Source organism: Emydura macquarii, unplaced genomic scaffold, assembly GCF_026122565.2.
Source record: "Emydura macquarii macquarii isolate MOO-44397 ecotype Brisbane River unplaced genomic scaffold, CSIRO-AGI_Emac_v2 contig_374, whole genome shotgun sequence".
In the NCBI taxonomy this organism is placed as follows: Eukaryota; Metazoa; Chordata; order Testudines; family Chelidae; genus Emydura; species Emydura macquarii.
In genome coordinates, this window is record NW_027130511.1 from 14,302,001 (window position 1) to 14,315,094 (window position 13,094).

Consider the following 13,094-nt stretch of genomic DNA (forward strand, 5'->3'; position numbering starts at 1 on the left):
AACCCCTGCCCTGAGCTATACGCTGTTTGCTTGCCCCACCTTGCCTGGGGGCCATAGGCTGCTTTACCCGCCCCACCCTGCCCAAAGGCCTGGGCAACAGACTGGGTGCCTACCCGGCCCCGCTGGAAGGTCAAGAATGCCTAATGGTTTATTGGCTAATTTCCCCCTGCCAATAAACAGGGAATGAAGGAGGCGGTGTGGCCTTCCTCTAACCCAGAGGGGGAGGAGCGACCGGCACCCCTCTACAGTCTGTATGAAATTTTAGCTTGTACTGGACTTCGCTAGTGCTTTTTATGTAGCCTGTTGTAAAACTAGGCAAATATCATGCTGAGTTCATGTACCCCCTGGAAAAGCTCTGCGTATCCCCAGGAGTATGTGTATCCCTGGTTGAGAACCACTGCCTTATCGCCAGTCTGAAATGAATGCAAATGAAAGATTGTAAGAAAGAACTGACAGGAAGAGAAACACAGTGGAGATAGAGAACCTTGTCCTGAGGTGCATATTGCAGGTATATTGCCTTGAGTATATTTGGTGGGACAAAGGGGATGAGCAGGCACTGAGGAAGAAAAGGGACCAAAAAAAAAAAATTTTGCGTCCTGAACAAAGGGTCTCTGCCAGACTTGGCTGAAAATGCTGGAGAACTTAGGGTGAGATAAGCTTCTTTAGACAAGAAAGTAACTTACTAGTTTAGTCTCTACAAAGTGAGTTATGATTTTGTTTTTTTTATGTAACCACTTGTTTCCAATGTTCTTATTCACTATTACTTGAATCTCTAATCTTTGATCATACATTTATTATTGTTTTCGCCATAAATATATCTTAGTGCTGTGGCATTAAGCAAAGAGCTGTCCTGAATTACAAGCTGTTGTGCACTGTTCCTACGGGAACAGCAAGCCTGGTAATTCTGTGAGTGTTTGGTGGATAAGGGGCTGGATACTGCAGGGAACTCAAGAAACAGATTTTGGAGTCATTGTGGATAGTTCTCTAAAAACATCCACCCAATGTGCAGCAGCAGTCAAAAAAAGCTAACAGAATGTTAGGAATCATTAGGAAAGGGATAGATAATAAGACAGAAAATATCATATTGCCTCTTTATAAATCCATGGTATGCCCATATCTTGAATACTGCATGCAGATCTGGTCACCCATCTCAAAAAAAGATATATTGGAAATGGAAAAAGTACAGAAAAGGGCAACTAAAATGACTAGGGGTGTAGAAAAGCTTCCATATGAGGAGATATTTAAAAGTCTGACTTTTCAGATTGGAAAAGAGGGGGGATATGATAGAGGTCTATAAAATCATGACTGGTGTGGAGAAAGTAAACAAGGAAGTGTTTTTATTCCTTCTCATAACACAAGAACCAGGGTCACCAAATAAAATTAATAGGCAGCAGGTTTAAAACAAACAAAAGGAAGTATTTCTTCACACAACACACAGTCAACCTGTGGAACTCCTTGCCAGAGAATGTTGTGAAGGCCAAGACTATAATGGGGTTCAAAAAGAACTAGATAAGTTCATGGAGGGTAGATCCATCAATGGCTATTAGCCAGATGGGCAGGGATTGCTGTTTGCCAGGAGATGGGAATGGACAACAGGGGATGGATCAATTGATTATTATCTGTTCTTTACATTCCCTATGAAGTATCTGGCATTGGCCACTGTCAGAAGACAGGATACTGGGCTAGATGGACCATTGGTCTGACCCAGTATGGCCGTTCTTATAAGCACTCCGAGTATTCGGGCATTGGTCTGTGCCTGCACAGAGGAACCGAGGCCTGCAGGGGTGTGGCAGGTAGTGCTTGTGCTGCCAGAGGCTGGTGGTTTCAGAGAACTGACCTACGGCAGGCACAGACCTTACTGCTTCATGCTAAGGGCAACCAGTGGTGAGGTGCTTCACAACCCTGGGAAGCTTTGCACATTCCATAACTCCTCTTTATTTTGTTGTCCCCTCCAATACTTTCCTAAATTACCATCTTTGCACTATACAGTTCTGCCACTTACTACTGAAAATAATGAACAACTTTCACATGTCTTTCAAGCAAGAGTCACTAAATATTTAAAGAGAGTTTAACAAGGTAAAATCCACAACCAAATGTTGGGCTATGTTACCCTGTGTTACTTGGGTATAAGAGAGAGCAGAATCTGTCCACATATACTTAAAGAACATTTTCATTGTAAACCACTATAGACCTTCAGAGATTACAAAAAGCAAAATAACTTTAAGAGCCACGTTACTGCTTAAACTGTTTTTTCCCCCCTTTTGCCTTTTTGTACTGCTTGGACAGCGAAATTAGAGTACTCAGTTTCCTTTTTGTCTTGAGCTTCCAAACAAGCATGTGTTTAAATTACCCATAGGTCTTGTCCGTATTGAGAAAATGCATCATGTTGGAAAATGTGTTAACTAACAGGTTTATTCTAATACAATTTAAACACAATTTTGCCCTGAGCGTGGACAAGGATAACTGGTCTTAAAAATGTGTTAATGGGTCATAGCTATGCTGGTTAGGTTTTTAATTGTTTGCTTGTTTGGCATTTCATTTATACTGTTTTCTGTTTCCTTTTGAACGACCTAGAGTTAATTAAGACCAGCTAACAAAGTATCGACACACACTGGTGTTTCCAGGATTGGGCTCATAGGGTCCGTTTCATGTGTGGCAGCTAGAGCCTAATCCAGCTCCCACTTAAGTGACCTGAAATATTCTTATGGATTTCAATGGGAGTTGGATCAAGGGTAAAAATTTTGAAAGCACTTAAGTGATTTGGGAGCCAAAATCCTATTGACTTTCAGTGAGACTCAGGTTCTTAAGCCACTTTTGAAAATGGGACATAGGCATTTTTGAAAATGTTGCCCCAAACCTCTGATGCACTAACATAGTGCTGTTGAGTGAGTGTGGGTTCCAAGTAGTAGGGTGGGGAAATATTTTTTTAAACTTAATTTCACTTTTTAAAATGCACACAAATTTCTCTTAATATTACCTTTTGGAAAACCATTTAAAGCAAACCTAAGCGAGGGCATAAATTAAATTGTCAGTGTCCCTTTAATATCACTTTAGTTGCTTTCACATATACCTTTAATTTGCAGGGTCTTTAACCCAGTTAGGAAGGATCCTAAAAAGCTCTTTCATTTTTCCCTGCCAGTATTGAAAACTATTCCCTCTCTTTTAATGTAGCTGCACAAGAAACAGGCAAAATTGATCCTGTTTTAGGTTCTGCACTACTGCCTATGTCTGAGGTCTGCAGTAAAGATTCTTACGTAGCAACTGGACATCAGGCCATCATACTAATATTCAGGAGTTTGCTAAAAGTTAAAACAAATAAACAAACACAAAATAGCAAATCAAATTCTTATATTGTACATAAAAATTTGAAGTCACTCACCATTTGGGATCAAGACTGTGCACTGCTTCCTTAGCCCAGGAGTTCATTGCTGGGCAGGAGGAATTCCGGCTCCTTTCTTTTGCCCTCACTGAGTTTCATTTGGGAACATGATCCCCAAGATAAAGTGGCTGTGCTCCTTAGTTGCTCAACTGATTAACTTTCTCTAGTTTTTCTACTGCCATGTGTCCTATTGGGTGTGACTCTGGCTCCACGGAGTCACCCTTCTCCCACCAGCAGAGTTCCACTTATCCATGACACTTATTAATATGCAGCTCACAGCCTGTTGGACATTTTCTATACGTTTCTTCCCTTCCAGGGTAAAATCATGGCAGAACAGGCTTTAAAGTGTTTGCACTGATTCTTATATTCATGCCATGGATGGAGATTGTCAGATGTCATATCTTTTTTAAGCTCTGTGAATGTTTCTCTCTCTCTCACACACACACACAACCACAATTACCATTCAGTTTGTTACACTATAGAGAAGTTTGATATCTTTGCTCCTCCATCTCCTTCTATGCTTTTCACCTTTAAAGGACAGGTCACATCATATAGCTACAAACCTATGTTCTCCTCTCAAAGAATTATGTCAGAATAATATGGAACCAACAATAAATACATTCTATACAACACTGCTCAATCATTTTACTTTTTTATATGTTATCTCCCATTTTTATCTGTTTAGTTGGTTAATTTTTGGAGCAGCTATCTTGTCTGTGAAATACCTAGCAGATTTTTGGTACTAAAGAATACAATAAAACAATATACAAGAAAAATATTTTATCACCGTATCTGGATATTCCCATTTGTAAACGGATTTTTGTTGATGGTTCTGTTTATTTTGTTTGTTTGTTTGTTTTGGTGGCAGGGAGGATAATATAAATTCAGAAGGAAGTGTTAGTTAACAGTTACCTCATCACAGAATTCTCTTTCACAACAGGAGATATAGCATGCAGGAAAGGAAAGGCTGGTGCATATGGTAACAGCATTTTTCCTCTTCCTGCAATTTATACATGTAGATTTCAAACCACTTTGAATATCCAGCTTTGAACAGAAATGTTACTGCAATCTTAACTCTGGGGCACTAGCGGTGGCTATGTAACACAATGACAGCAGGAAAGGTCTGGCTATGGGTAAAGCAACATAGCTAGCATCTTTAGACTCACAAACACAAAGTTTTATCTGAGATATGATCCTATCAATGTGATTTTAGCCTGAATATTTTGCCTGTTTAACAGATTCTGGCAATTCTAACAAATATGTTGGTGCTATCCTTTTCATAAAGAGAAATATCTATTGTGTGTTCATAGTCATTTCTTAATGAACATTAAGAGCAGGATCAAATTCCCGTATAATTAGTGCTTTTCTATCACAGTTAAAGAGAGTAAATTTCAAGTAAGATAGAAAAGGAACCAACCACCCGACATGCTTCTTGGTTTAACTTGCACTTGGTGTCTGACTATTAAAGTGCTGCATAGTTGTATACATGCTTGAACGGGCCCCTATCAGATATTTTAAACAAATTTAAATAAGGACAAAAAATTAAGTTCACTTGGAAAAACCAAACCCACGTTTGTATTTAGTGACCAAGCGGAGCACTTGCTGAACTCCCAGATCTTAAGTAAATCTCTAAAGGCTCCGCTGCGGTTGCAGAGGGAGATGACAGCTAACGTGTCTAAGTGGCTCAGCTCTGCAGAGACAACCTTTGGTGGGAGACTCATCCAGGGTCCTATGTAAAAACCGGGATCTTTGAGGAAACGGCTTGTTAAGAACGGAGCGTGTCCAACTCACCCGAGCCGTCGCTTCCCCGCACCGGGCCGGCAAGCAGGAAGCCACCTGTAATCAGAGACACACAGAGGGGCTCAGGAGCTGTCCCGGAGCCGGCGGCTGTCCCAGGAGCAGCTCCGAGCATTTGAAGCGGGTGGCGGTGTTGGGGCGGCGGGTCTCGGGAAGGCAAGGCAAGGCGATCCGGGGCTGGGGGGAAGGCTCCCGTGGCTGGAGAGGGGCGATCTGCGAAGGGAAGGTGCTACCCACCTAGGAGCATCAGGACAGGAGACATGGCGGCCGCGCCCACTCACTCGCACCTAGGGAAAGGGAAGAAAACTTTAGCGCAGCCGCTGTTCCGCAGCCGCCCCCTCCCCCCCGCGGGGTTGCCCAGGGGCCCCGGCTGTGGCTAGCGGGAGTGAAGGGGGCTCGCGTGGGCCCGGGCACAGGTCGCCCAGGGGACCAGCCCGGGGAGCTCCCGACGGGGCCGGCCCGAGGCACTGGCCCCGGCTGCTGGCGGCGGGGAGGGGAGCGGGAGACAACCCACCCCGGGAGCCCCGCTGCACCGCCTGGCCGGAGATGTGAGCGCGCTGCTGCGAGCCCGCGCTCGCTTTAAACCCTTCCACGAGCGAGCGCATGAGCACTGGGCAGCCAGGGCGGCCTGGGCGGGCGACCCGGCGGGGAGGGAGCGAGCGCCAGGCTGGCAGCCTCGCCAGCGCTGAATTGCCTGCGGGCAGGAGGCGCGAACAGCTGGGCGGGGGGGGGAGGCCGGGCCTTTTCTCCCTGCCCTTCCGCTGGCGCTGCCTGGCGGGCAGCACTGCTGCCGCCTTCTCACGGCCCGCCAGACTAACCGGAAAGGTGATTCCCTGTGTAAACCTGGCCGCTAGTGGCGTGACTCCGGAGTCACGCCGGAGCAACTCCGTGAGACCGTGAGACCGGAACTCGGCTCCGAGAGCTCGGCTCCGCTCTGAGAGTCGATGGACGCACAGACAACCAGCCCTCCTGCCCATCCGTGCCACCCCTTGGGCGGTGGTGTACAAATTAACAGACAGCCCTTGTTGCCCAGGTGGGCTAGCACTGTGAGCTGCACCTTGCGCACATACAGCTGTTTGCTGGGCAGCAGCGAGCCCGGCTCCTTTCTCCCGCCTCTCCTTCATGGAAGGAATGGAAATTTTCCTTTGGGAAATAGGAATCTCCGAGACAAAGTCATTGGCTTCCTTAGCTGCTCATCTGATTCGCATCCTCTCGTTTTTCTACTGCCATGGGTCCACTTCGGTGTGACTCTGGCTCCCTAGAGTCCCCGTTCTCTCATCAGCAGAGTTCCACTCATTCCTGACACCAATGCAGTTTTGTATCGATTCTTGCAGTCATACCATGTTCAGAGATTGGCAAATGTTAACGTCTTTAATGTCTGTGAGTGTGTTTGAAACACACACACACACCAGTCTACTGAACCTTTTCAGATTGTTACTCTCTTTGCCCTTGCAACAACCTCTGGGCCTCTGCCTGTACGATTTTTAAAGGGGGAGGGGGAGGACTATTGTTCCTTTTCCGTATACATTATTTTATCTGATTATTATTATGTTCCAGGTAAATCTTTTGTAACACAACATTTTAAGCAAATGTCAGTGGGATGGGCTGTCAATTACCTTGTTTCAAAATTTTGTTCTGAATAGGAGATATTTTATGTGACTAAAGAAATGGTGGAGGTTCTTTCTCTTTCCATAGGGAAAGGGCATGTTTTATCCTAGCTCTTTGTACAATCATAGCGTGAAAGGTGTAGCCTGGCAAAAAATGAACTGCTGCAGCTGGTTTCCTTAAATGCACAAGGAAAAAGTCCCGCCAGGTCTGCAATGCAGTTGTACCAGTAGGGTTATAAGTAGCCTATTTGCGTGTTTAATAGAATTTGGGAAAGGTGTGGTAAACAGTAGGGTGACCAGATATCCTGATTTTATAGGGACAGGTCTGATATTCAGTGCCATCTAGCCACCTGATAAAACAGTGATAGTATCAGTGATGTCCAACCGTCTTGTATCATCAGCATTTCACACAGAACACTCAGTCCAGCACAAATGCAAAATAGATAGTAAGGAAAACATGTTTTTGTACAAATTTTCAAGATGGATGGGGAAAAAAACCCAAAACCCAGTCCCCTCATGCATGATTCATTTGTGCTTGAGTTCATCATAGATATTTGTCTGTGATGATGAAGTAACTAACTGTATGTTGGTGCCACTGATTTAAATCAAAGTCTGATTAGCTTTTCAACAAATCTAAATGTAAACAGAAACTTAAGAGACCATTTAGTCTATTAGGTTCAAATTCATTCAGCATACATGGCAGTATGGTAAACAGGATTTGTTGGCATGAGTAGGGGATGATCATATTACTTATGTATGGGCAGAGTGAGTACTATAAGCATATTTTCAGGAATATTTATGCGAGTTTTTAAACAAACTTCAGCCATGTTCCTGCTCCTTTAGTGGTTGCTGTCTACAAACACCCATGTGGTTGACTTTTATTAGCGCTATTGTTCCTGGAAAGTGAAATTTAAAATTGCACATGTGAGTACGCACAGAAATTAAAATGGTAATTGGCTTTCCAGGAGCGTTTGTAGCAGAAAGTTGATTGTAAGTGTTATTACACTTATCCAGTCACTGAACAGAAATGGCAGCATAATTCTTTTGTGAGAAATCTAATCAACACATCTCGAATTTTGGATCTGAATAACAAATTGCATAATAATTGAATTTTGTGAAATACATCAAATAATTTTGAATAACAAATACATCTGAGAAAACTACAGTCTGTTCACTGACATTTTGCAAATAGGGAAAAAAGGAAAATGTTATCAGATAAATGATTCATAATTAATTATTTGTTCAACTCTGCTGTCAGTTGTTAAATTGGTATCGTGTGTATTGACTGCCAAAAACATGGGGGCTGGCTTTGCCATCTGCTTTGATCACTCTAGAAACACATTTCTGTGTTTCAAAAATTGCAGGCAGGAGTCAGATGGGGCTCAGGGGAAGAGGTGGTCCTCTACAAAGTTCCACCACAAAATAAGCTCCTCCCACATGAGTCACCAAAAATCAGATACTGATGACTAGGTTGCATAGATGTTCAAAATATGAGCATGTCTTTTCTCTGAGCTCTGCCAATATGTCAATGGTCTCTGCTAGGCTCCTTCAGCTTGGGTTTTTCTTAATGGGGGTGGGAAGGAGAGAGGGAAAATTGGTGGTACCTCCCAAATTTAGCCACTTGAGCTGGTCCTCATAGTAAACTGTGCAGATCTGTGATCCTCCCGCTCTGTTTTTACATAAATAATGTGGAAATTGTGGATGCACTTTTGACAGCAAGAGCTCTGCCATGCTTGGGGCTGACAGTGGAAGCCCCTGCTGTCAACCCCAAGTGGCTGCTGTCAGCACTGTGTGCCTGCTCTCAGCCCTGGGCAGCCAATAGCGGGAGCCCCCACTCTAAGCCCCATGTTCCTACTGTCAGTCCTGGGCCCTCGCTCTCAGCCTTGGGCGGCTGACAGCAGAAAATCCTGAAAAAATAATAATGGACTTCTTATCACAACTAATAAAGTCCATTATTACTTTTCCGCAATTTTCCATGGCTTGTCCATAACTCAGTGGCAATTTTTTGACAATTATCCTGCAATTCAAGTAGAGTCTTACACATAAGGAATGAAATATTTAGCAACATTGACATTTACACTCTGATCATCACTGGCATCTGAGTTAGCCCCTGGTTGAGAAGATTGTCAGTTCACATCTCTCTGACCAATTGCGCCAGGCTTTCTGAAGATTCACATAGACACCTCTCTCTTTGTTACACTCAGTTCACATTTTTGAAGTTTTCTTCACAACTGTATCAGCTAAAGATATGTGTGTTTTTCCCCCAAAATGAAAGGTGAGATTCTGGAGAATAAGGTAGTTGTTTCAGGGTGGTGAGGTGTATGGGCATGTACTGGCTGTTTCTAAGATCTGATTTTTTGTCCTTAGTGGTTTATTATCTGTCTTTCCTTCCACAGATTGTTTCTTTTCTCTAGCTCTTGCTTGTTTTATCTGACTGAATAGTGGAGGAACTAGGCACCTGGGAGTTTTGATATACAGAGGTCCTCCTGTACATCAGACCCCATGTGGAGCACTTTCAACACTGATGTTAACTGACTAGGCAGAGCAAGGGGAGAGCATGTTCAAGGACTCCATAAAACCAGAGGCAGTGTATGGTAGAGTGCTCAGTACAATTGCATGTTATAAACTGATGGCTATTTTGTTTTGGAGACCTCTGGTTGACCAGATGTTGTTCATCTTTCCAAAACTGATATTTGATTTTCCTAATCTCATATGCATATCTTTATGACAACTACCTTCAAATGGCCTCACCCTTCCCATATAGCAGAACTCGTCTACATGTTCTATTCCTTTTCCATCCATGTACACTTTTGCATCTGTTGTGAAATTTCCTACCTTCATAATCTTGGTTTTCTCTGCATTTATTTTCACTCCAGTTTTTACTGCTTCTTGTTCTCCATTTGATGCAAGGGCTATCATTGTGTTCCATATCATACTTAGTAAAGCAATGTCATCGGCAAAGTCAGGGTTGTGTAACTCCTCTTCACTAACCCATTTTACATGTCATGATGTTTCTTGTTGCCTGCTTCATCATCAAGTTTGTTGTTAATGTAAAGAGGATTGGTTTCTCTATCTGCACTTATAATATCGAGTTACTCACCCAGACTTGTATCTGATTTTACTGTCACCTATTTCCATCATATACACTCCTTATTATGTTGATCAGCTTGACTGGTATCCATAGCTTCTTGTAGTATTCCACAGGATCACAGAGTTTGGACACTATAGAATGCTTTCTTAGAGTCGATAAAGTTGATTAAGATCAGTTTTTGCCAAGCAGTAATCTTTTAAATTATCTGTTGAAGAGTTAATATCTGTTTACAACATGATCTATGTGGACAGAAGCCAGCCTGTTCTTCTAGTAATATTTCATCCATTGCCTTCTTCATTCTGTTCAGCATAACAATACTTTGCCCAGTATTGATAGCAGTGCAATACCTCTCCAGTTTGTGCACTGAGTAAGATCACCCTTTCTTGGCAATGCCATGATGGCACTTGTTCTTTCACTAATATTTCATTAAAGAGTTTTGTTAGCTGCTCAATCAGAATTTTGACTCCTGCCACTACCTCTGCTTGAATACTGCAAGCTTTCCCCTGCTTGAGGCCTTTGATGGCCACTTTAATTTCATTGAGTATTCCTGGCTCTTCTGTTATTTCTAATTTAGCAATAGCATTTCTCTCAAACCTGTGCATGATCATCGGCTCTGGACAGTTTGATATGGAATGGAAATGTACTTTTCATTATCTGACTTGTTCTTTATGTGTTTTCAACATCTGTCCATGACGGTCCCTGATAGGCATCACTTGTGACAATGTTCCGGGGGTAGCCGTGTTAGTCTGTTTTCAGCAAAACAATGAGAGTTCTATGGCACCTTAAAGACTAACAAATTTATTTGGGCATAAGCTTTCATGGTCAGAAACCCACTTCGTCAGATTAAATGGGTTTCTGCCCATGAAAACTTATGCCCAAATGAATTTGTTAGTCTTTAAGGTACCACGGAACTCTTGTTGTTTTACTTGTGACAATCTGGTTCTTTCTGAGAGATCAGTCACTGTTCTATAGCGCTGCCTGAAGTCTCCCCTCTATGCTGCTTCTTTTGCCTTTGCAGTCTTCTCCTGAACCCAGACATCTCTATCTTGCCTGAATCTCTTCATTACTTCTTTGTCCTTTCTCTGTATCTTGCATCTGCCTCTGAGAGCTCAGGTTGTGTCTTGCACTGTTCCTTTTTTACCTTCAGAACTTTCCAATTGTCAATAGTGGCTCATATTATAGATGTAATCCATGCATCTTTTTTCTGCCTTTTTTTTTTGTGTCCCAGTACTTCCTCTGCTTTATCAATTACCATCTTCTTCTAGTTTGACCATTTGTCTTTTAGACTTTAGTCAGCCTGGTCTTGCAAAGCACTGGAATGGTTGTTAAATGTAATCTGGAATATGATCTACATTTCTTTGTCCTTGAACTTGTCTATTGCTATAACACTCTCTGTTCATCTTTGTGATCTTTTTGAGTTTAAGTTATAATGTGACTATTAAAAGGTCTGAGCCAACATCTGCTCTCTGCTGACTCCGACATCCCTCAAAAGATGTGAAAAGATGTAGCTTTTAGATACACAAACCTGATCTATCTGGTTGATAGTCACATTGTTTGGTGATCTCCATGGGAACTTGTGAATCTTTCTGTGGGAAGAGACTACCTCCTATTTTTAGGGAGTTTGTACCACAGAGATTCAAGAGCCATTCACCATTATCAGTTTGGATGCCTTTTGCTGCTGTGGCTATGACTCCTTCCCAGCCAGTAGAGTTGTTGCTGACTTGTGCATTGAAGTAACCCATCAATCACTAGATGTTCAGAATCTGCTCGTAGAATGTATCCAATTCACTATTGCCTGCTGCATTTGTTGGTGAATATACTTGGATGATTGTATGCTTGACATGTCTTGTTTGCAGTCTGGCTGTTATTATTCTATTGTTCACTGGATTCCAAGCCACTAGGGTCTTGCTGGAATGTTATCCAAAATAATTCCTACACCTCTTCCATACATTTCTCTTCCTGGGTGTCAGATTATAGCACCATCAGACACCATATTGCCATGCTCTGCTCATCTCATCTCTCTGATGCCAAGTATGTTGCCATGGTACTTTTTCATTTCTTGTGAAATCTGTGCCAGCTTTCTCATGCTATACGAAGTATGTATGTTCCATGTACCTACTGTTGTTACAGATCAGAATACGGTGTCTTGAGATCTCAGCTTCCTTTTGGTTTTCACTGGACTCTGTCATACGTGAGTTTTTAGCTCCATCTGCACCTACTGTCCTCAAGTTTTGGTTTAACTGAACTGTTCTTCGAGTGATTGCTCATGTCCATTCCACTATAGGTGAGTGCACGCCACTGTGCATGGTTCCCAGAACTTTTTTCCCCTTAGCAGATCCCGTAGGGCTGGCTCTGGTGCCCCCTGGAGCCCCGCAAGCATGCCGTGGTATATGAGGCACTGCAGGCCCTACGCCCCCTCAGTTCCTTCTTTCCGCCCATGACGGTTGCTGGAACTAGCCTTGCTCTCTGCAAGTACTATTCCCCTTGCTTGAACTGTCATTCTAAGTAGTTTAGTTAGTTTTAAATAGTTGTTAAGTGTAGTTAGAGCGGCCGGGCTATGCCCCAATCACTGGGATTTAAGCCGTGTGCCTCCTGCGGGAAGGCTTTCCTGCTCAGTGACCCCTACGATCGGTGCCTTAAGTGCTTGGGGGAAAAGCACAGAAAAGACAAGTGCAAGATCTACAGGGCTTTTAAAACGCGGACTCAGAAGGACCGAGAGATCCGGTTAAAAGCCCTGCTAATGGAGGCAGCGCTCCGCCTGGCGTCCAAGCCGTCCTGCTCCACCTCAGCATCGAGCAGAGTGCACCGCCAGCACCGGCCTCAGCTCGGCACCGAGCAACATCCCTGGTGCTGAAAAAGAAGAAACAGCGCATGGAGTGCGGACACTCCCCTGCGCCGTCAGTACGGGCAGGGTTGAGTGCGGAGATGCACTGAGCTCGGCTCGTCGAGTCTTCTCCGGTGCCTGCATCTCCGCGCAGGCAGCCTCCCCCGACTCCTTGGAGTGGGAGAGTGCCCCTGCTGACACCATCGACACCGGAGGCTTTTCAGGCGGCAAGAGTCTTGTTGGCCTTGCCTACGCCACCTCTACACCCCCCCACCCCCCCCCGCTGAGGGAGAAGAGGCCGGTGTCCCGGGGCAAGCCTGTGTTGGGTCCCCCCGAAGGGCAGTGAAGATCCCTGGCATGGGGAGGAAGATCTCCTGCCAGACGGCCACCGGGGGT

At 43.9% G+C, this 13,094-nt stretch overlaps 1 protein-coding gene across 1 annotated transcript in view; it reads right to left on the reverse strand.

The window, feature by feature from the left end:
* The window catches only part of COCH (cochlin), a 35,721-nt gene extending 30,014 nt beyond the window's left edge, over positions 1-5,707 (reverse strand). The window contains exons 1-3 of the mRNA XM_067532143.1: positions 5,691-5,707; positions 5,414-5,463; positions 5,171-5,215 (exon numbers count right to left, since the gene is read on the reverse strand). Coding sequence (XP_067388244.1) covers positions 5,171-5,215; positions 5,414-5,438 — 70 coding nt within the window. The 5' untranslated portion in view covers positions 5,439-5,463; positions 5,691-5,707. The remainder of the gene's footprint in view (positions 1-5,170; positions 5,216-5,413; positions 5,464-5,690) is intronic.
* Positions 5,708-13,094: the final 7,387 nt, after the last annotated feature.